The following is a 24,595-nucleotide window of genomic DNA, read 5'->3' on the forward strand; positions in this document are numbered from 1 at the left end:
TCACCCCTTCTCAAAAAAGATATAGTGGACCTGGAAAAGGTTAAGATTGATAAAGATAATCAAGAGTATAGAACGGCTTCGATATGAGGACAGACTAAAAAGAATAGAGTTGTTCAGTTTAGAAAAGAAACAAGTGGGGAGGGAGTAATATGATCTAGATCAGGGATCGGCAATCTTTGGCACGCAACTCGTCAGGGTAAGCACCCTGGTGGGCCGAGCCGGTTCGTTTACCAGCCGTGTCCACAGGTTTGGCCGATCGCAGCTCACTGTCCGCGGTTCACCTCTCCAGGCCAATGGGGGCTGAGGGAAGCAGCGTGGACCGAGGGATGTGCTGGCTGCCGCTTCCTGCCACCCCCATTGGCCTGGAGCGGCGAACCGTGGCCAGTGGGAGCGGCGATCGGCTGAACCTGTGGATGTGGCAGGTAAACAAACTGGCCCGGCCCGCCAGGGTGCTTACTCTGGCGAGCCGCGTGCCAAAGGTTACCGATCCCTGATATAGATCTATAAAATCACGAATTGTGGGAAAAAGTAAATAGAGAAATGTGAAAGAAAAAATAAAAAAACAGGGGTCACAATGAAATTAATAGACAGCAAGTTTAATACAAACAAGAGGAAGTACTTTTTCACACAAGGCACAACTCATCACATGGAACTCTTTGTAGCTCGAAAGCTTGTCTCTCTTACCAACAGAAGTGGTTCAATAAAAGATATTACCTCACCCATTTTGTGTCTCTCATATCCTGGGACTGACATAGCTACAACCACACTGCATACATTCATGAAGGATGGGTCCATCAATGGTTTTTAGTCAAGATGGTCAGGAATGCAACCCCATAGTTGGGGTGACCCTAAACCTCTGATTACCAGAAGTTTGGAGTGGAAATAGGGTGGATCACTCCATAATTGCCCTGTTCTCTACATTCCCCTTGAAGCTCTGGTACTGGATGCTGTCAAAGACAGGATACTGGGCAAGATGGGCTGTGGTTTGACCCAGTCTGGCAGGTCTTATGTTCTTAATGTACATTAATGCTGTAATAATCTTTAAATGCAATTTTAGTTGAGGATGGTATGAATTTAGTATCTTAAAGCATTGAAAAATCATATCTAGAATCTTCACAAATTTTAGATGAGCGGTATAACCTACACAAGCTAACTTTGTTTATGGTTATTACTAGATTTATTGATCTATAAAACAGTATGTAGGGGAATACTGTGTATGTTTTGCAAGCGTGAGAGATGAAAGCAAGGATTTATATACGTAAGGATTATGTTCCTGGTAAATGCAGTAATGAAAGTTGTCTGTTTTCCTTAGTACTTTGAAAATTGAATGCTGAAACAACTGTTGTGGAAAAGGAAAGTAACATTTATTCATCAAAATTACTTTGCCTTCTAGTGTAACACATGGCTGTCCAAGTTAATAGTGTTCTGAATGGTGACCATCTACTTGTTAGAATTTTGGTAGGAGCTGTATAAAGTCCTACAAGCTAAAGCAGTATGATAAAGGAAACACTGTTGCATTATGAAACCAGAGCAGGGACTTGTGGGACAAGGGGAGCTACATTAAATTGTTGTGATTAGGAAAGGTAATAGAACTGGAAATCCTATAGAATTTGGCATTTTTGGCTGAAATATTTGCAAGATACATCCTTCTTAACTTCTTCCTCTGACCCAACTGCTTAGTGCTGGCTGAAAGAAATCCTGAGATGCTATCCTCCAGCCTGTCCCTGCATGGATGGAAACCACCTAGAAGTACAGTCCTCCACCTGCAAGTTGTTCACTAAGAGCAGCAAAGTAGAAATCTCGCCTGCTATTAATCATAAACCTTGAATGCTATATATTTCATTACACAATAGAAACCTATTCATTATGTATTTTACAGCACACAAGTGTGGTGGGCAGTTCACAAGATAGTAAGACATAGTCCATTCCCCAAGGAGCTTACAATCTAACTTCAGATATGATACTTCGGAGGTTTGGGGCAACAAAATAGTAGGGATGGGTTAAAGGAGGAGTGACAGGAATAACGACAGTAAGATTGTTACTTAACAGCTAGTACACAGCATGGTGTATGTAAAAAATCTTTTTTATATGAATAAAATAAATGTAAAATATGTATGTATTATTCACTTCTTGTAGGCATAATAACTTTGTAACAAAGTTTTCACCTACCTTTTCCAAAGTGGTGTATTAAGGGTTTCTCAGTGCCCCTGTTAAAGTTGAAGAATGTACCCCTCAATTTTTTTCTGCTTTCATCCACCCACCCTTGAATCTCTCAAATCACACACCTTACATTTGCTATTCCTATGGACCAAAAGGGCTGGAATAGAATCCCTTCTGAGACAGTCAGAGCCGCTCATTACTCAGTAGCCAGGGTCTTTGTGAAGTGACAGTTGATTTCATTTATGGGCTGCATGCACTCTCGACAAGAACTAACTTGGAATTTCCAGATTTTGGAATTCTTCAATGCCACCCATAATATTTGCATAATTGGATTTTTCCTTAATTCACTTAGAGATTAGTTACAAATTTAAACTGATTTAGTTTTTTCTTAAACTAAATAATTGTGAAACTACTGTTAAATATAATGTGAAGGAAAGATTGATATGTATGTTTGTCCATTGTTGTGTCCCAATATTTGTTCCTGTCTGCACCTCAGCCAGGCTTTCTCATACAGAATTGCGCTTATAAATATAATTCCCTGCTTGAAGTTGAATCCTTCATGTACAACTCACTTTCTACAAGTAATCTAAGAACACTGTATTTTCATTGCTCTTGAAATGAATGTGGCAGTTAACTCTAATTGAAAAAATAGGTATTCTGAGGACTCAGAAATGGAGAGAGAAAAAATCCCTGCAACATTCCTTACTGGCCACTTTTGTGTAAGGAGATGGTGTGTTGAGCTGACTGACAAGAGGAGGGGAAGGGATCCAAACAGGCCGAGTTCATAGTTGGCAGCTGAAAAGGTGGTGCTTGGGTGGTTTGTGAGGTATGGAGCTTAAATAAAAAATAACTTCTTGCCTGATCAAGCTATTTGTATTTGGTGCTCCAACTGTGATTGCCTATCTGGATCTGTTTGCAGCAGTCATTTTTCTGCTCCCTAAAGATGATTGAGCCACAGGGAGATAGGAAGCCCTTCATTGCTTCCTATTTGTGAAAATAAGCTTGTAACTTGAATACTGAACGCTAACATTCCCATATTAAAAATCTACTTTCAGAGGTATCTATTTGTCAAGGCTCAGGAAATCAGATAAGACTCTTAGTAGAGCTGATCAGAAAATTTTTTCCTAGCAAAAAAATCTTAACTTTTCATCAAAAACCTGAAAACTGAAAATCTGTGGAGACATCTATTTTTAATTTTTGTGAAAAACTTGATTTTGTCAAAACCCCTGTTTTCTGTCAGTGTCTCTATTTTGGTAGTAAAATAGTGTAACAGTTAAAATTAGAACTAGAGTGTAGCTGAACATTGAGGAAAAATAAGAATTCTTTAGAATTGTATTTGTGGGGCCCATTGTCCATCCAAACTGAAAAGCATGCTCAGCAGTGAGCTAGTAACTCGTACCAGTATCTGGACCAGACTAACATAGCAGTTACTTGGGCTTCTCTTAGTATGTGTTTAGAAGGAGAGGTAACTCATCATTTTATTTCTGCTTTTTGCTTATTTTTTTAGCTGACTGTGCATATCTTTGAAGTATATACAGGGTGGATGAGGTAATATCTTGTATTGGACCAACTTCTATTGGTGAGAGAGACAAGCTTTTGAGCTTACATAGGACTCTTCTTCAGGTCTCACCCACCTGGTCTCTTACTTCTCCTAGTTTCTCTAATATCCTGGGACTAACATGGCTACAACAATACTGGATTGTGTGTATCTTTGACATGAAATCCAGGTTTAACCTAGCCAAAAGAAATAGACAGTTCCCACAATAGATGGTTGAGTATCACACTACATTCCTATTTTAATTTTGTATTCTTTTAAAACTGCACTATATATATATGAATAAATAAAATGGCACATCCCTCAAATCCAGAGTTCCCACAACAATTGATATCTCATAAGTTGACAGACTGAAAAATGTAATCTATTAAAGTCTTAAGTGTAATTTTGACAACTAAAATTTCTCATGTATATAGACATTTCCATTTAAATGGACTTTAAATAGGTAGTTAAATGCTACAGGAAACATACATGCTTCTTCGAGTAGTGTCCCTGTGGGTACTTCACTGTAGGTGTATTGGCGTCCCTATGCTGCTGACTGGAGAATTTTGAAAGCAGTGTCTGTTCTTCCCGCACATGCACTGTCCCCCATTGTGCTCTGCCGTGAAGCTAACCAGTGTTGCAAGAGCCAACCTTCCTCAGTTCTTTCTCAACTGCCCCTGACTAGAGATAGAGCTTTAGCTGTCTGTTAGCAGATTGTTAACTTTCAAAAGACTTGCTAATCATTCTCCTTTTTTTAACTACTACTAAATTTCCTTTACATTCCCTTTCTTTTATCCTTAAAAACCTTGAATTTAAACTGTCTTCTGTTCTATTAGAAGTGGCTTTTTAACCGCCTTCAGAACTGCGCCAAGACTTAGGGCTGGTCCACACTTAGTCCGGACTTCGGACTAAGGTACGCAAATTCAGCTACGTTAATAACGTAGCTGAATTCGAAGTACCTTACTCCGGACTTACCGCGGTCCAGACGCGGCCGGAAGTTTCCCCCCGTCGACGCCGCGTACTCCTCTCGGCGAGCTGGAGTACCGGCGCCGATTGTGAGCACTTCCGGGATAGATCCGGGATCGATTTATCGCGTCTTAACCAGACGCGATAAATCGATCCCAGAACATCGATGGCGTGCCTCTGGACCAGCCGGTAAGTGAAGACTAGGCCTTAGGATGGCAGGAATCCTCACCACAGCCGTCTACATCTAAGGGCATGGCTACACTTGCAGATGTAGAACGCTTTGAGTTAAACCAGCCTTCGTAGAGCGCAATAGGGAAAGCGCTGCAATCTGTCCACACTGACAGCTGCATGCGCACTGCTGCGGCCACATTAGCTGCTCTTGCAATGGCCACAGAGAGCAGTGCATTGTGGTAGCTATCCCCGCATGCAAGTGGCTGCAATGTGCTTGTCAAATTGGGGTGGAGTGTGACAGGGAGTGTGTATGTGGGGGGAGAGAGAGAGTGGGGTTTTGGGGGGCTGAGAGCATGTCAGCATGCTGTCTTGTAAGTTCAGACAGCAATAGACCCCCCTCCATCCCCCGCCTCTCTTTCTCTCACACAGCATTCCACAGAATGATTGCTTTGTCTCGTAGCAGATAAGCATGCTGGCTGTCAGAAACAGCTTTCAAAAGGCATATCGGCATGCCTGCAGTGATTCCAAAACAATGACAAGAGTGGCCATTTGACTTAAGGGGATTATGGGACTTTTCCGGAGGCTGATCAGAGTGCAGTAATGCAACACCTCATTCACACCGACGCCCAGGCGTTTCAGCCAATGCGCACCAAGTGTTAATCTTCTCGCCGAGGTGGAGTACCAGGAGCGCTCTAGCCCTGGAATCAGAGTGCTCTACTTGCCTTGCCAGTGTGGACTGATAATGAGCTAGGGTGCCCGGGGCTGCTTTAATGCGCTCTAACTCGCAAGTGTAGCCAAGCCCTAAGCAAGGTTAGCCTAAGGCTTGTCTACACTGGTACTTTACAGCGCTGCAACTTTCTTGCTTAGGGGTGTGAAAAAACATGCCCCTGAGCGCTGCAAGTTTCAGCGCACCAGCGCTGGGAGCTATACCCCTCGTGGAGGTGAGTTTTTTTTTCTCTCCCAGCGCTATACTGCAACTACACAAGCCATGGCAGAGCTTTAACGTTGCCAGTGAAGACATGCCCTAGGAAAACAATCATGAACCACCACAAGGCTTCTAAGAAAAGAGCCATGAGTCCCCACAGTGAGCCCCAACCAAGCCAAAAAAGATTGGTATCATTGGTACTGACGGCCACTGAGCTCGCCGTACCCAGACTGCGGTACCCAGAGCTTGCACAGAAAAGTCCTAACAGAACACGCTGGGCTGCCTAAGGACCTAATGGACACAGGCAGGGTAACATTAGTACCGACAGGGCAAGAGAAAGGTAGAGATTCTGCCCGGGAAGGCTCCTTCGGTATAGAGAACAGCATCAGTACCCTCTTCAGTATACAGTAACTCCTCGCTTAACGTTGTAGTTATGTTCCTGAAAAATGCTACTTTAAGCGAAATGATGTTAAACTAATTCCATTTCCCCATAAGAATTAATGTAAATAGGAGAGTTGGGTTCCAGGAAAAAAGACAAAAGACATTATATACATATGCAGTATAAGTTTTTAAAACAGTTTTAAACAAACAATTTAATACTGTAACAACAAGGAGTCCGGTGATACCTTAAAGACTAACAGGTTTATTTGGGCATAAGCTTTCTGCATCTAAAGAAGTGAAGTTTTTTACTCACGAAATGCCCAAATAAATGTTAATCTTTAAGGTGCCACCGGACTCCTTGTTGTTTTTGTGGATACAGACTAACACGGCTACCCCCTGTTACTTGACACCATGCAAGGCACTAATTTAATACTGTATATAGCAATGATGATTGTGAAACTTGGTTGAGGTGGTGGAGTCAGCGGGTGTGATATTTTCCCGGAAATGCCTTGCTGCTAAATGATGAACTAGCACTCAGCTCCGCCTTCAAGGGTTAACATGTTGTTAATGTAGCCCCACACTCTACAAGGCAGCATGGACTGAGGAAGGAGGGAGGAAACAAATACACGCATGGCAGTGGCTGCAAATAGTTCCCTGCGGAAACTGAATCTGATGATGAACCCATGCTATCCTGCTGGAGAGCACTACTCCCTCCTCTGGATAGCATATGCACGGCTACGTAGGTGCCAACTTTCCAAAGTGTGTGTGTGTGTGTGAGACAAAGACATGTTGCCCCTTTAATTACGCTGCCCTTTTAAGTAAATCAGCATGTTCAGACACAGCAGTAGTTTCCAGCAAGCTCCCTCCATCCTGAGCCCAGTCGTGTTGTCACCACCCCCCCCCAGCTCTGTGGAGATGGAGTACAGGAGCGGGGGGAGAGGGACACCCTGACATCAGCACCCCCTTCCGCTCCCCTCTTCACAGCAAGCAGGAGGCTCCTGGGAGCAGCTCCAAAGTAGAGGGCAGGAGCAGCAGACGGTAGTGAGGGGAGGGACACCTGAACTGCCCAGCAATGGATAGCCTGCTGGCGCCTGCCCAGCTGCACACCTACTTACAGCAAACTTAGGGGAGCTGATATGGGGGCTGCCGGCCCACCCTGGTTCCAAAACCCCATGAGGACGGGCTGTTCTTCCAGAGAATCCTGCAAGCAGTGGACAAAACAGGCGGCCCAACAACATTATAAGGGAACATTGCACAACTTTAAACGAGCATGTTCTCTAACAGATCAGCAACATAACAACTTTAACCGGGATGACGTTAAGTGAGGAGTTACTGTATTAATCATTGGTGGACTGTTCAGCCAGGACTGCATCTCCAACTCCATCGATTCAGACATCCCAGCACCGTTAACCACTACTGGTACCAATGCCTACAGGACCGCCAAACTTCTGGTACTTGAGAGTCCTTTCCGTGTTTGACACACCAGACTCGCCCTACTCAGTCCTGGGTCTCTGATACCGAGTCTGCCTTGAGCTCCAGGTTCTCCTTCGGCATTGTGCCATGCCACACCCATTCTCTAGTGGGAAGTCAGACAGTGAGCAGGAGGACGTAATCTCCCGTCACTCCTCTCATGCATCTTATGGTACCGATTACCGGTAGGGACCTCAACCATACCGTCCTTCTGACCCTCAGCTTCCCTGATATGGGCAGCCATGGGACCAAGTACCGGGGCCTTTCCCACCATCACAGTGGCCTTACTGGGACCCTTGGCAGGCATATAGGCATCATGCGTTTTGAAGCTGTAGCATGGCTTATCAGGAGCCAATGAGGCTTCCTCCTTTGGTCACCACAGCTAGAGCGTCTGAGCCTCCTGAACAGATGAGGGAGGTACAAGAGGCAGAGACTGAGGAAGAGGTTGCCCCCCAAAGTACCACTCCCCCACCAGACTAACTTCTCATCTTCATCACCAGATAAGACAGTGATGCCCTCTCCACCGTCATTGGCCGATGACTTCAAACTTTTTCAAGAGCTGGCTCAAAGGGGGGCAGATGCATTACAACTACAGGAGGTGACAGAGTCACACCATAAGTTACTGGACATTTTACACTCCTGTCCCTTGTCCAGAGTAGCCCTTCCTATTAACGTGGCTCTCTTAGACCCTGCAAAAATTATATGGCAGACTCCTGCATCGGTCCCACCAACATGTAAGTGGGCCGATAAGAAATATTACATACCAGCAAAAGACACGGAATTTCTCTTCTCCCACCACCTCCCTAATTCAGTCACTGTGGATGCAGTGAACTCTAGAGGTTGACAATACTACGTGAAATCCACCCCGTATTATAGGGATTGGAAGCGCCGCTATCTCTTTGGGAGAAAGGCTTACTCATCAGCCACCGTACAGTTCCGTATTGCAAACTATCAGGCCTTAATGGCAGAATATGATTATATCAGTTATTCAAAACTCAATTCCTTTATTGAGCAGCTTCCAGATTCTCACAAGGACCAATTCAAGGCTGCTATTACCGAGAGTCATCTGGTGGCTAAGGTGGCACTCAAGTCAGCACTCAACTTACCTGACTACAGGGCCACCCGGGAAGTGGGGGGCAAGTGGGGCAATTTGCCCCAGGCCCCACAGGGGCCCCCACAAGAATATAGTATTGCAACTTTTTTTATGGAAGGGGCCCCCGAAATTGCTTTGCCCCAGGCCCCCTGAATCCTCTGGGTGGCCCTGTCTGACCATGACAGCACGTTCCATATCCACGGCCATCATGAGACAAGCCTCTTGGCTTCTCTTATTGGGCTTTCCTAAGGAAGTTCAAACAACCACAGGCATAAAATTCCCTTTAAATGTCCCTTCAAAGGCACAAAATTGTTTGCAGACAAAATGGATGCTTTCCCCCTCCACACTGAAAGCCTCCAGGTCTACTCTTTGGTCATTTGGAATTTACACACTTGGGCAGAAGAGAAAATATAGTCCTTCGTCCTCATTCAGACCCTGCTCATCACAGTATTCAGTCCAACATTCTTCAAAAGAAGTAGTCTAGGTTCCTAAATGGAAACCTTCAGTCCCTCAGCCTACTTCTTTCCAGCCATCCACCTCAAAACGTCAGTTTTGACAGGCTGGTCGAGGTGCCGTGAGACTACTCCCTTCAATGCCATCTAATGCTCGCCAACCTTCCCATCCCTATGGATGACGTCTTGCTCCGTTCCACAGCGCCTGGGAACGGGTAACTTCTGACAAATGGGTGCTAGAGATTATACTCAATGGGTACTCCATTCACTTCATCATCCTTCCCCATCCCTCTTCAGGGATTCTTCTCAATAGAGCCTATTATGACAAGACATAGACCATCTCCTCAGCATAGGAGACACAGAACCAGTACCTCAACATCTGACAGACAAGGGTTTTTACTCTCGTTACTTCCTGATAACCAAGAAAAAGGGAGGTTAGACACCCATACTAGACCTTAGGGCAGTCAACAAATTTGTCAAGGCTCAGAAGTTCAAGATGGCTACTTTAGCAACAGTTATTCCAGTGTTGAAACAGGGAGACTGGTTCTTGGTCCTTGACCTACAAGATGCTTACTTCCATATTTCAATCATACTGTGTCACAGATGATACTGCAGATTCACACTAGGACAGGACCACTACCAGTATGGAGTACTCCCCTTTGGCCTCAATCAGCTCCCAGAGTATTCTCCAAGGTCTTCTCTATAGTGGTGGCCCACCTATAGGGCATCATGATCTACCCTTACCTGGACAGTTGTCACCTCAGAGCACGCTCCTTCGAAGCTCAGTGAGTTAACCATATGACTTTGGATTTATTCAGAAGTCTGGGCCTACAGATTAAACTAGAAAAGTCGACATTAACCCTGGTACAGAGACTAGAATTCACAGGAGCCGATCTTGACTCTTTCCAAGCGAGAGCACTTCTCCCACATCACAGATTCTTCAGTCTCTCCATGGGTTTAGAGAGAGTGTCTGGTGCAAACCAGCAGTGTCATCAGACACTGCCTTCAGCTGCTAGGGCACATGGCTGTGGGCACATTTGTGATAGCTCGTGCCAGTCTTCACAGGAGATGCCTCCAGTCATGGTTCAGCTTAGTTTACATACCGAACAGACAGCCTAGACAAACCACTATCTCTGCCCACCAAGATAAAACAATCCTTGAATTGGTGGAAGGACCCAGCAGACTTCTTCATGGGATTCCCATTTGCACAGACTCCCCTATCACTACTTCTCATCACCGACATCCTTCAGAAGGTAGGGTGCACATCTTAACCACCTCACAGTACAGGGTAGTTGGTCACTCTCCGAGGTTTGTCTTCACATCGATCTCCTTGAACTCAGAGTGGTCAGGACTAAGTGTGCTCATTTCCTTCTGCTGATCAGAGGCGCACACACACAAAGATCATCAAAGACAATATAGTGTGCATGTACTACATAAATCGTCAAGGGGGCACCAGATCATCCTCCCTTTGTGCAGAAACACTAAAGCTGTGAAACTGGTGCATTTCCCACAATCTTACTGAGAGTGCACAACGTGACAGTGGACAGTCTCAGCTGCAAATTCCCACATGACATAAATGGGAAATACGCTGATACTCCATGACTATTTTGACGATGGGGGGCACCGATAATAGACTTGCTCGCAACATACCAGAACAAGAAATGTCCATGGTACTGCTCCAGAGAAGGCATTGGCCAGCTTTCCATGGGGGACGCTCTCCTCTTCTCTTCTCAAAGACAAAGGCCTTCTTTAAGCCTTCCCTCTATTGCTCAGAGTCCTGTTGAAAATAAAAAGAGAGAGCAAACTTCATACTGATCGCTCCCACCTGTCTGAGAGAGACTTGGTACCCTTACCTGTCACAACAGGCGCTGTGTCCTCCAATAACTCTTCAACCCACTCCTTCCCTCCTCTCACAGAATGAGGGACCCACTCTCCGTCCCAACTTCTGAATATTACGGCTCAAAGCCTGGCTCCTTCATGCTTCCACCACATAGAAACATCCTGCTCTGAGGAGGTACGGGAAGTTAGTTCACAGCAGGAAAGCTGCTACTTGTCGTACTTGCCTACAGAAGTGGATTTCAGATGTGGTGGCATTCCAGAAGAATTACCCCAAATAAGGCCACTCTACCAATAGTCTTAGACTGTTTGCTGACTCTTAAGAAATCAGGACTCTATTATTTTGCTAAAGGTACACTTAGCAGCAATAGCCAACATTTCACCAACAAATTGAAGGATACTCTGTTTTCTCGCACCCAACTACAAAGAGGTTCCTTAAAGGCATAGCGAATCTCTTTCCCCCACCCAGACATCCTACCCCACAATGAGACCTGAATTTAGTATTAAAAGGGCTCACCAGACTGCCCTTCGAACCCATGGCCACTTGTTTACTAACTCGCCTTTCACTGAAGATGGCATTTCTGATCACCATTACCTCAGCAAGAAGGGATGGGGAGATAGTGGCTCTGATGGTGCATCCCCCCCTTTACAGTGTTCTTTCCTGACAAATTCACACTCAGACCACACCTGAAGTTTATCCCCAGAGTGACTTCTGCATTTCACATGAATCAACTCATTCACCTCCCCACCTTTTATCCCAAACCTCACCAGGGTAATAGGGAAGTCATTCTACATATCCTTGATGTAAGGAGAGCCTCGGCTTTCTATTTGGACAGGATAAAGGCTTTTAGGAAATGTCCTACGCTCTTCCTCTCCATTGTGGATATGTCTAATGGCACAGCAGTTTCAGCTCTGAGACTTTCTAAATGGGTCTTGAACTGTATCAAACTCTGTTACCAGATTTGCAATTTAGCAGCTCTATCCGTACTCCACGCGCTCTGTAAGATCAATTTCCTCATCAGTAGCCTTGTTCAGGGGTGGTCCCCATACCAGAAATCTGCAGAGCGGCTACTTGGACATCTGCATGTAACTTTGCAGAACACTATGCTCTCCTGGGGGACTCTGCTGCAGATGCTAGATTCGGCTCAGCAGTATTATCATCCATAACAGACACGACTTTGAAGCGCCAGCCTCCTTTGGGGGATACTGCTTGGGAGTAACCTACATTGGAGCACCCATAGCGATGCTATTCGAAGAAGTGGTTACTCACCTTGTGCAGTAACGATTGTTCTTCAAGATATCTTTACCCCATGGGTACTCCTCAACCCACCCTCCTCCCCTCTACTTCACAGTTGTCATCATAAACTCTGTGACAGAGAAGGAACTGAGGAGGATTTGCCTACGCAACGCTGGTTAGCCTCTTGGCAGAGCACAATGGGGGGACAGCGCATGTGTGCTCTGAACGGACATTGCTACTAAAGTTCTCTGATCTGCAGCGCGGAGACGCAAACACACTTACAGTGGAGCACCCATAGAGGGACGCATCTTGAAGAACTAAGAACCCTTATTATAGAAAGTTACCTTGGGCCTGAGAAGAGGAGTTGTCAACCATGGTTTTCATTCTGGAGTTTTAGACTGACTTTTAGATAATGCTGGGCCCAGGCCACTGAGTACCTTGTACTTCCTCCTGTGTGAAGTCAATGTAGAAAGTAGAATACAGGGTTGATGTGCTTGTGGTAGCCTATGTTAATGAGGAGATGAACTGCAGCATTCTGTACTAATTGGAGTTTCATGACGAAGTGTATTGCATTGCTGTAGTCCAGATGAGGTGTGAGTCACGGTGTTCCAGGTCCATTCCCTCTCACTGCCTCCTCACTCTCAAAGCTGCTTTGTAGATAGCAAAAGTTCTGATATCTGTAACTAGCTACAGCTGAGAATTGGTATATATGTATCCCTGTATTTTAAAACTTCTGGTATCCTCACACCATGGACTTGCCTAGATGAATTTAGCGCATGACAAGTTGGGATATAAAACTAGCATGCCACGCAGTAACTCTACATATGGATCCTGCTACTGCATATTAAAAGTTTCCTAGTGTACTACTATGTACTAGAGAACTTTTAATGCACAGTAGCAGGGTCTACATGGAAGATTAGTGCATGGCATGCTAATTGATTTATACTTGCTGTTCATTAATTTTTTAGACTAACAAGCCCTGTGAGGTAATGCACGCTATTTACTAACACATGCTCCTTTGCGGGGTTTCACTGAAATCTTGGTAATTGGCACTTCGCTAAACAATACCCTTCATAATTTTGCACAAGAATCTCTGCAAAGAGTTATTATGTGGAGATGATGTAGTGAGGTCTGTTTAATGCCACTTTTAAAAAGGTACAGTACATTTACTAGTATACTGTGAAATGTCATGAATAAAAACTAAACTACAATTGACCTGTAAACAAATGTGTATTTTATTAAGCATTATCTTGTTTTGCTGTGTAATCTATCAAGGAAACAAAACATTTTTTCCAGTTTTATCAAGAAACTTACATTTGTTATTTTTTTCTATCTAAGTAAATCTGAGTATGTGATGTGGTTAAATGTCTGACCATTGCTTTCCGCTGTGCCTCTCAAGTAGAATTCCTTACAGGAGTGCTGTTTATTTAAATACAAAAGGCCAGGAGGTTCATTGTGGCAGGGCCCATTATATGCAACATCTAGAAGAGTCTAGATCTCAATTTTGCACGGTTAATAAAGAGCTATTTGAATTTCAGAGTGTGGTGACCATTGTCTACTTTGCATGGCAGCCTAAGAGTTGTCTTTAACTGGCACCACTTGTAACTGAGATACAAATTTAGCTCTTCTATAGAGAAGCTCTGCGTCTGCTGTGAGTTACATACAGTCGCAGCAGGTGGGAGAGAATGGGGGAACATCAGCAGAGATTGCCTGAACACAAGAGTCTAGCAGTTACTGCTTCTTCTAGAAGCCGCAGCTGTTAGATGATTTTTGGTGTCTAGAAGGGCAATTCTCCAGGTGCCATTCCCAAAGACAAGACAGCTAGAGGATTAGGGGCAATTTATTCCTACTCCACCCTAGAACTAAATCAGTACAGTGGGCAAAGGGGAGAGTGCTGCTTTGGAGCTCAAAGTGAGTGACAGTGAAACTGTCCAGTGTGGCAAGTTTTACCTGTTCTATTGACATACTCCATTCTATCGACTTGAGTTAATCTGTTGTGTAGATGTCTGATTTGTCACTACAAGGAATCCAAGTGGTCCTTCCTCCCCAGTTTGTTGCTTCAGGTGGAAGATGATGAATCCCCTGGGCCTGGGTAAGGAGAGAAGTGGAAGCAGAATTGAGGCTGCAGGCTACTACACATAGCCATGCAGGGAGAAGAGGGAGGGAGCTCATTAACCTATGTGGCTTCATTGCTGCTGGCTCTGAATTCCCAGGCAGCAGAGCTTCCCTAATTATACCTGGTCTTTTTGAACAGTCCCCCCACCCTATTTTGGGGGCAGGAGTGATTCTCACACACACACCCCTTTGGCTAGCCCATGCTAGGGAGAAGCAAGCGTGCACCCCATCCAGCTCCCAATCTCAGATCTTGGGTCCTCTGCTAATCCCATCTATCTGGTGATGACATAGTAAGCAAATATCAGTAGGGATGAATGGTTATTCCTATAAAAGAGGGGCAGGGTTTCCTTTAGGTGGAGCCCAATGCAGCTAAGTTTAAAAATTAAAAAAAAAAAAAATTAAAAACCAAGATTAGTTTTACTCACTACCTTTGTTTTAAAGAATGAGTCAGCAAAAAGTGTTGACATTTGGCTGCATCACTTTGTGCTACCACTAAATCCTTGAGGGGAGGGATAGCTCAGTGGTCTGAGCATTGGCCTGCTAAACCCAGGGTTGTGAGCTCAATCCTTGAGGGGGCCACTTAGGGATCTGGGGCAAAATCAGTACTTGGTCCTGCTAGTGAAGGCAGGGGGCTGGACTCAATGACCTTTCCAGGTCCCGTCCAGTTCTAGGAAATGGGATATCTTCATTAATTAAAAAAAAAAAAAACATTAATCCTGCATGTTAAGAGGGGAAAGCTATGCAATGTCAATCTGATGGAGTAGAGCAGACCGGGTGGTATGTGAGCAGCATGAATGTCTGTTCTAACCATAATAACAAGGACATGATAACAGTTTTCAAGTACATAACAGGTTGTTGCAAGGAGGAGGGAGAAAAATTATTCTCCTTAACCTCTGAGGATAGGAAAAGAAAGCAATGGGCTTAAATTGCAGCAAGGGCAGTTTAGGTTGGACGTTAGGAAAAACTTCCTAACTGTCAGGGTGGTTAAGTACTGGAATAAATTGCTTAGGGAGGTTGTGGAATCTTCATCATTGGAGATTTTTAAGGCCAGGTTAGACAAACACCTGTCAGGGATGGCCTAGATAGATAATACTTAGTCCTGTCATGAGTGCAGGGGACTGGACTAGATGACCTCAAGGTCCCTTCCAGTCCTACGATTCTATAAGAGGTTGACATGGGACAGAAATTTGATAAGAGAGAACAAATGATATTGCATACTGGTGAATTGTTCCCTCCACCCCCACTCCCCATACAGCAATGCAACTTCAGTTTCAGTGTCATCATTTCTAGATACATTGCCTCTAAAAACACGTGTTATGGAATAACATTGCTATAATTAAGTTAGTTTAAAATACTATTATTAGGGTTAGAATAATCGCAGTAAAAAATGTCAGCTTTAAGTATGAGCCCTATGAGTTCAATGTGTTCTGATATCTGTATATAGTTTCAAAAGTACGTATCTGGTATGTTTCAAAAGCTAGTCAATCCAGTAATGGTATTCATGTATGATACAGGTTGGGGTTACTTTGAAGAGTTGCCTGGAGTCTAGTCACAAATTGTGTCAAATACAAACTATTTTTAAAAGGCAACTGCTATATTCTCACAAACTTGAAAATGTTATCAAAACTTCATTAAACTATCACGAGCTTCTTCACCACGTTCTCACACATTTAGTAGTGACTACTGTAAGATAAGATATTGGAGTAGTTTCACTGTTAATCTGATTATTATGACAGTACGTATATTGCATTAATACGCAACCTACAATTTCAGTTGTTTGTATTTGTCTGGGTCATTCCCCATTTTACCTCAGCAATTAGGATCCTTCTCAGTGAGAGGCCATCATCGTTCCCTTCTGAGTCATAATGAGCCTAGTCAGGTCTTAAAATCTGAGATTTTAAAGTGGCATAATGCAATGAAATGTGCTTATTTGTAATTAAGTGAAAGAAGATGTTGATATTTTCAAATAGAATTACATAAACCTTCCCCTTTCCAAAAATGTAATGTATGTCTATAAAAGAAAATAGTAAGTATTTTAGCTTAATGTAATTGCAGTTGCTCTTCGATCTTTCAGAAGAAAAATTAAGCTGGCTCCATAACTCTTCAGATGTTTTACAGAGAATACATTTTCTTCCTATTTATTGGGGTTTGCCTTTTAAGTCAAGCAGCTTAATTTGGGATTTTTATGTTTACAGATCTTCAGTATATTTTTTTATACACTTCTAAAATTTGCTAGTTGAACTTAGTGACTTGTTTATAGTTCTGATATGTGAATAAAATATTTGTGATTTTGTATTGTAGTCCATTTGTTATCCAACAGATGTTTCTGCCCGTGTTCCTGTAACACTCTTTTATAATTATTTCAGTGCAATGCGTGTATTGCTGTCCAAGCTACCACGGCCATGGATTGTGGATGAGAAGAAGGATGACGGCTATACTGCCTTACATTTGGCAGCACTCAATAATCACGTGGAAGTGGCTGAACTCTTGGTGCATCAGGTAAGGCTTTCCTCTCAGGAGGATTGAAATATGTCACGTATCTTTGATTAACCTTATTGAAGCAGATACCTTGCCAAAGCAGCTGGGATAGCATTGGGCTGCATTCCCTTCGCTATGTGCCAAGTTTGCCCTTTGGATCATTATTATATTGGCTTAGTTGTAAGAGGTGCAGAGAGATGAAATTGTTCCAGTACTTTTCTGAACAAATTTAACTCTTTAGAGTCAACAACTTGGAAATTGTGCAGTGTGTAATTTAAAAAATCATTATAATTAATTTAACAATGATCATCAATGTTTTATCTTCCCTCTTTCACAGTCCAATTGGACAATCCAGCAGGCAGTTCAACAGCACCCTGAATGTACAATTGTAGGGTTAAGAATGTTCAGCCTATTAAACAAGGTGGTTGAGGATGAATCATTTATTTATAATTTAAGGATTCACTAATTGTAGTTTTTTCAGTTAAAGTTTAAAAACTATTAATAGAAGCCTTCAGCCTTCTCCCCTTTATTCTACCTATAATTGTGAAGTTCTTGCTCTTCAAATTTAGAGAATGAGACTGGTTTTACATTCCTTAACTTAATTCCATAAATTAAACATGTAGGGACAAATTTTCAAAAGTTCTCTGTACTTAAAATTGAGACCATATTTTCAAAAAAGGTCATCTCCCGTTTAGGCATTTGAAGTTACTGCTGGGTGCTGAACACCTCTAAAAGCTAGCTACTTCATATCAGTGCCTAAGTGGAAGTTTAGTGCTCTAGAAAATTTGACCCTGGTAATTTTTTCTAATCTCCCAAATCAAGGAGGTATCACATTCAGAATCTTATTATTTGCTCTAATTAGCTACCTTACTTCTAGATTTACTATTGAAATCTGACATTCTTAACATCTTTTTCAGGGCAATGCTAACCTGGATATCCAGAATGTAAACCAGCAAACTGCACTGCACCTTGCCGTTGAACGACAGCACACACAAATAGTTAGGGTAAGTTATCCGTAATAAGCCACGTGGGTTAGCTTTATTCTGTTCAGTGTGACTTTAGTCATTAAGAGAAGGTGGAATTCATGAGCCTCGTATAACCACTTGTTTTAGCCTTTAAGATTAATTAAGATGTATCCTGAATTTAGATCAACTCATTTAAACCTTCTGGGCATACTTAAGTGACAAAGGAGATACCCCATCTACTTATGCTCTTATGGTGACAGATGCTTTAATTGTATCTTACTTTCATTGGGCTTCTAATACAAGAAATAATTTCTAGTATCAACCAATCAAGAAACATGTTTTGTGAGGCAGCAAGGTTGAAAATACATTTAGTATCAATCATATACTTGTCTACCACTTAAGGTTTAGAAGTGCCTGCTTGGATGCAGAAAAGCATTAACTTCTTGACATAACTAGCATAACAGATCCAATTTCTTCTTTCTGTCCACACAGCTGAAACTCTTTCATCTGTGTCTTTATCTCCGACCTTGATTATGGTAACTGCCATTTCTTTGGCCTCTCTGACATTTGCATCATCTTTCTCCAGTTCAGTCAAAATGGAGTTGCTAAAAATATCTTGCAGGTTTTTTTCACCACCTTCTCTCTCAAAATCCCAGTGACTCCCCTTTTACACTACATCAAGTTCAAGCTTACTATGATGGCCTTCAGGGCCTTATGTAATTTTGCCCCTGTATACTTATTCACCCTTGGTGGTGGTTGTGTCCCCTCCACCTTGCTCTGGTAGGGATGCCATTTGTTTACCTCTTCCATAACCATTTTTGCTCTCATGTGCCATGCATGCATGCTGGCAACCCCCCACCCTTCTCCGAAACACTCTTCCTGAGCTGTGTTCACAGATTATTACTGCCTCTTCATTCAGATCTCTTCTGAAGATCCACCTGTTTCACACTACTTACTGGAAACTTATTAATTAAATAATTTTATATTCATGAAATATTTTTATATAATATGAGAACACACATGTTTTCTCTATCATGCTGTTTGCTACCCTTTGAGTTAATTGGGTAATTTTACTGTTCAAAGTGGTCTCTTCATCCTTCTCCCACAACAGTCTCAGTGCTTTCTTCCACTCTGTTCCTTAAACACAGAATACCTGCTTTAAACAAATCCATCAGGCCACTACCATCTCATTCGTCACATTCTTCCTCCTCCCCAACTCTTCATGTGTCTCTCGTTGTCTTAGATGCTAGGCCCCTCAGAGCAGGGCTTGGGAGTCCAGGCTGTACTGTAGTCTCTTGGGACTACTAGTATATAAATTGTAAATGATTTTTGTAAAGCCATTTAAAATTAAAAGCAACTAAGTATGTTTAACTTTAGCTTATATATAAGGTGCTAGGTTTGTGTCTCTGACCTCTTAAACAGTAACCTCTGCTAGGTGGAATGTCACTTTCAGACCTTAAGTTCTGTGGTTATGTCCTCTATGGGGACCCATAGTGTGCAGTTTGCGGCGGATACAAACCTGCAATGTGGCAAGAACGAGGGAGGGAAAGGAGGAATGAGAGAGATGAGGGTTGGCAAGGAGAAACTACTACAGATGTCAGATTATCAATCTATGATTTTTCACAAGTAGCATTTCTTTGTTAGATAAAACGAAAACAAAAAAGACTGGAATACTTATTGTCACAGCTTGTTCAGACTTCACAGAGCCAATAGATGAATAGTGAAATTATTCTGGTTAACACCCTTGATAGAAGTTTGTCTCCTAATAGCCAAAGAAATAAGTTAAAGCTTGATTTTTTTTTTTCATATTGAACATCCTTTTGGGGCACAATTTTGTGTGCGTTGTAAATATCTACCATTTTGTGCTTGCCATTTGTAAATGCTTTTTTCTGCAAACATAATTACAACCACAAACACAGACCTAATTTGATAATCAGGCCTGGGCAGTATACAGTAATATTCATGATTCCCAAAACAGGGTAGCAATAGCCAGGATTTTGAAAATGTACCCAAGACCTACTAGGCTAGAGAGCTAACCCTATTGACCAGGATGAAAAATACCTGTATTGCCACCTCTCCCCAAGGCTGTGCCCTGTTTCTTGTCAATTTCACAGCTGTTTAGTGTTCTGAATAGGTGCAGTTTTCACTCTGCACCTGGGCAAAGCCATGAGCAGCAGCAGAGGCACTGGAGCTATTCCCAACTGTTTTGTTTTAATAAAATAATACTGCATCTATTCAGACTCGGGTCATATTTGGAAGATTACCTTTTAAATCACGTGTGCCCAAAACTGCTTGTTGAAATTCAAGTTGAGAGTTGATGGCACCGGTTTAGGAAAACTTCATTACTCCCAAGGGTGAAGGATTCAGAGCTTCTGTCATTATTAAAATCCAGTTAGAATGTTGATATTTAGCATATTGGATAATTACTTCGATTTTATATAGTACTTTTCACACTTTACTGAAATGCTGGCACTTCCAGGGAGAAATGCAAAACTAATTTAGGACAGGTAGGAAGAATACTTTTTTGTTGTTGGAACTGCAGTGGAAATTTTAGTTAGGCAGAGCATCTGATATACTAGACCAAACTGAAGATTGAGTAGATAACCTGTATAAATGTGATATCCGGACACTATTTTTGGACCATAAAAAATTCATAGTACACCAATAAGATGGACACAGGCAATGCATGGGAGCTTCTCCATTATTCCTATAACCTAACCTATCTACCTAGCTTTCTTTTCTTTTTTTTTTTTTCTTAAAAAAATCTTGTGACAAGTGGTAAATATTGTCTGTCTTGCTTGTACTTATCATTATTAGAAAAAGTTTTTTTCTTACCCACAAGTGTTGACAGATGTGATCTCATTGCAGTGAAGCATATGATATGGCCCTATATCTGGAACTTCTTGCCACCAGAAGAATATTTTTCATAGAATCAATGACACTTGCATTCTTCAGGCTATTCTAAATTTATATTTGGTGAACCTCTCTGCCCTTTTAGAGCTGGCATGATACCTTGTGGGCACAATGCTAATCTAACAGATGAGCAGGAGAATAGGCATGTTGAAGAACTAGTAGTATGTGGTGTATCAGATTGGAGTGCTTATGTCCAAGAATGTTGAAATGGAACCCTAGCAGAGTATCCACACCTCAAAGCTGGATTAACTAAAAACCCTAAAATAACTTGCGCAGCCATGCAAAGAATATATTGGCTCCCATGAATCAAAATTATTAATTCCTATTGGGTTCCTTCCAAAGTTGTAGCCTTATGCATCCATGAAGTAGAAGTTAAGGGTGGTATGGTTCTTTTAAGAGCCCTGCTGTTGTGGGAAAGGGTAGCTCAGGCTGTTGTGCAGAGACATTGGGTTTCCATGGTTGCCCCGAGATTCATGCAGTTTTCAAGATGTTTGGTGGCATAGAGAGCTTACTTCTACCCATTCTGCAAGGAAGGAGAGCAGACCCCAACAGTAACTAAAGAGAAACTTCTACAAGTGGAACTTGCAGGTTGTCCACCTCATGTGGAGACAATAGCTTGAGAAAAACATACCAATCACTGACTACTAGGAAGGAATACAAGGAAAGGAGGAATGGGGCCCATTTGTGAGATCCACAGGAAACCCATTGAGAAGCCCGTCTAACGCCATTTGCTGAATAAAGGGGAGGGTGCTAGGGCTTACCTGGCTCCTGTCCCTGGACCTTGCTTTGGGGGTAAGAAGGGGAGTCTTGCATACCAGTTTCTGGCTAGTAGGTGCTTGAGGAAGTTTAAGTCCCAAATCGCTCCAGGCTCTGGCTCTTATGTTTGATGTGGGGGATTGTCTGCTACCTTATCCCTCTCAAAGAGTATCCTGGCTGCTGGAGGGGAGGTTTGTTTCTCTTGCTCTTCCTCATATCCATGCTTTCTGGGGTCTTTTTGCCTCTGCTGCTACTCATTTCTTTTGCCAATCCTTAGAAGTCTGAAGTTGATATTTTGACATTTTTTGGGGGGAGGGATAGCTCAGTGGTTTGAGCATTGGCCTGCTAAACCCAGGGTTGTGAGTTCAATCCTTGAGAGGGCCATTTGGGGATCTGGGGCAAAATCAGATCCTGTTAGTGAAGGCAGGGGGCTGGACTCGATGACCTTTCAAGGTCCCTTCCAGTTCTAGGAGATGGGATATTTCCATTAATTATTTTATTATTATTATTATTATTATTACTGCTAACAGTTTTTTTTTAATAGCAGCGATGAAACTGACAATCTTGTTGTTCACACTGATATTGTGATCGGTCTGTGCACTAGGGAAAGTAGTGCTGCATCAACTCATGTTTGACAGTTATCTTCACAAGCATAATGGCTAGCAACTTAATTTTTTTAAGAGTAAAGAATTTGTAAGTATTGCCAGGCGATAGAATGGTGAATTCTTCAGTTCTTCAGCAGTTGGTTGTTTTATAATGTACAATGCCAGTATAAGTTACTAATGATATGGGATATCTTCATTATTTTTATCATTCCTTTTCTTAAGAGTTTGACTTTATTTGGATTTACTTTGGAAATGTGAGTTAGGCTGATATGTATCACATGTATGCTTATGACTTCGCTAGAAAACTGTTACAAAGAAAAAAAAAATTGAACTAAACCTTACGTTCTGTAGAGATTGATGGCTTTAGGCTACACGCTCACTAAGGAAACTTTCCACTTGCTAGTTGCAAGTGGGCGTACTCCTTAATCATAGAGGGGCTGATTCAGCAAAACACTTAAGCACCTGCTTAACTTTAAGAAGATACTTAAATCTCACTGCCTTCAATGGGGTTTAAGCATATTCTTAACTTTAAGCAGGTGCTTACGTGCTTTGTTGAATACGGATAGACGTATGCACATGTTTAATTGCTCTGTTTATTATGAGGCCATCATAACTTTCTTATGGTGAAATGTAATAATTCTTATCATGTGAAAATCATGTGAAAATGTAATAATTCTGAACAATTTTATGGAAACCATTTAGAGATTCACCTTGTTAGCCTGCCTTTTATTTCTGATATATTGCTTCTGTAGTGTTGCACTGTCTACTTGTAGGATATCTCTCAAGTCTTAAAAAGCATGGTGTGGTTCTTCTGGCATGGTTTTTATCCCAGCTCCCCATCAAAGTACAGCTTGAAATCTAGTTCCTGCTGAAATAAAATAGAGCAATTGAATACAGCAAAAATACTAATTGGAATTGACTAAAAAGCCTGGAAAATACAAAATGAAATGTGAATACTCCATTTAAATTACAGTAAAATAAAGTGATCTTGCGCATATTCCATTCGAGGCACACATGCACTCCATGTGTGTGAGGCTAGGCCTACACTACAAACTAGGTGTGATTCCCAGTTCACATACACATGCTCGCATTAGCTCTCATCAAGCTTGCATATGTACGTGAACTGTGAATCATGTCTATGGTTTGTAGCATAGATATAGCCTGAGACTGGAAGATTTTTCGTTAGCATTATCCATTGGCCCATGCCTGTGCCGCCTGCTTCCCTGTCCTCTGAACTGAGATCACAATGGGTGGCACAGACCAATCACCTCTCGAGTTCCTTGGTATTGCCCATGGTACGAGAAGGAACCTCTTCAGTGTCTGCAGCTTTACTAGCATTCCTGCTCTGGTTTCTTTTTCTGTAAATAGTTAACACTTTTAAATAGTTTTTAGTGAATTAGATAGTATTAGTAGGGGCCTGTGGACTTCCCCTCAATATCTTCACCATTTGGGATACTTAGTTTGCCCTAAATCTTGCCTTCAAGTGCTGCATGGCTGCCTTGAGTCTTCCTGGTTAGTGATTGCACAGTGGCTCCACTTTCCCTGCCACTCCCCATCGTCAGGGGTTGGGTATGATATCCTTGATGACCTGGCTGTGTATTCTGGACCTGGATTCACCAATACTCTCAGAACTGGTAATCACTAGGGATGTACCCACAACATTGGGCGGTCATTCTCCAGTACCGTTGGCCATTTGAGGCGTTACTAGGCATCCGGTACCATTGGCTTCCCCTGTGGAATTCTGAGATCTTGCACTTCTCTGGTGAGCTTGAAACGAAGACTTTGGCTACACTGTACTGTGATGCAAGATTAGCCCTGAAAAAGGTTCCAGAGTGTCTTGGGCACCCTCTCACTCCTGCAGGTTCAGTAGTTGTAGTGGACACTACTTCAGACTTCATGGTTCCAGTCCTTGGGGTTTTCCAAGGAAGTTCAAGCTATGGCAGAGCACCTTCCCTTCAAGAGTGACAGTCTGCTTAGTGACAAAATGGATGAGTGACTGCATATTCTTAAGGATTCTCATGCAACCCTTTGCTCCTTGGGTATACACAATAGCACCTGTGAGAAAATACTCCAAAACACCACCGTTTAAACAGTACCCTGGTCCTCGCCCTTTTTACCCCCAAAGCCTATAAGCCTCTCAGGAAGTGCCAGAGTGGGCAGTGCAGCCGAGAGAAGATCCTTCCATTGTTCTCTCCCCAGCCTTCTGCCAAGAAACCCTGTTGATGGGACCCTCAAGAGCTACAAACAAAGTCCTCTTGTCACCCAGCATCCACACTCCATTCAGTGACTGTCTGGCCTGTTTCTCCCTGGTGATGAGTCCTAGAAATCATTGCCATCAGCTATACAATAGAATTTCTGTCTATTCCTACCACAAAACCCCCTTCTTCTTGTCCCTCTTCATGAACTCGTCTCAAGAGAGGATGCTAAGACAGGAGGAAGACTCCCTGCTTCAGCTAGGAACTCTAGAGCTCCTAGAGTTATTAATACCTAGAGGTATTTCCTCATCCCCAAAAGGAGCAGAGACTGGAGACCCCA

The 24,595-nt window shown here is 42.6% G+C and overlaps 1 protein-coding gene across 3 annotated transcripts in view; it reads left to right on the plus strand.

Moving 5' to 3' along the window:
• The window catches only part of MIB1 (mindbomb E3 ubiquitin protein ligase 1), a 116,406-nt gene that overhangs the window by 61,688 nt on the left and 30,123 nt on the right, over positions 1-24,595 (plus strand). For all 3 annotated transcript variants that reach the window (XM_034762752.1, XM_034762754.1, XM_034762753.1), the window contains exons 13-14: positions 16,710-16,842; positions 17,739-17,825. In XM_034762752.1, coding sequence (XP_034618643.1) covers positions 16,710-16,842; positions 17,739-17,825 — 220 coding nt within the window. The remainder of the gene's footprint in view (positions 1-16,709; positions 16,843-17,738; positions 17,826-24,595) is intronic.

Source organism: Trachemys scripta, chromosome 2 (assembly GCF_013100865.1).
Source record: "Trachemys scripta elegans isolate TJP31775 chromosome 2, CAS_Tse_1.0, whole genome shotgun sequence".
In the NCBI taxonomy this organism is placed as follows: Eukaryota; Metazoa; Chordata; order Testudines; family Emydidae; genus Trachemys; species Trachemys scripta.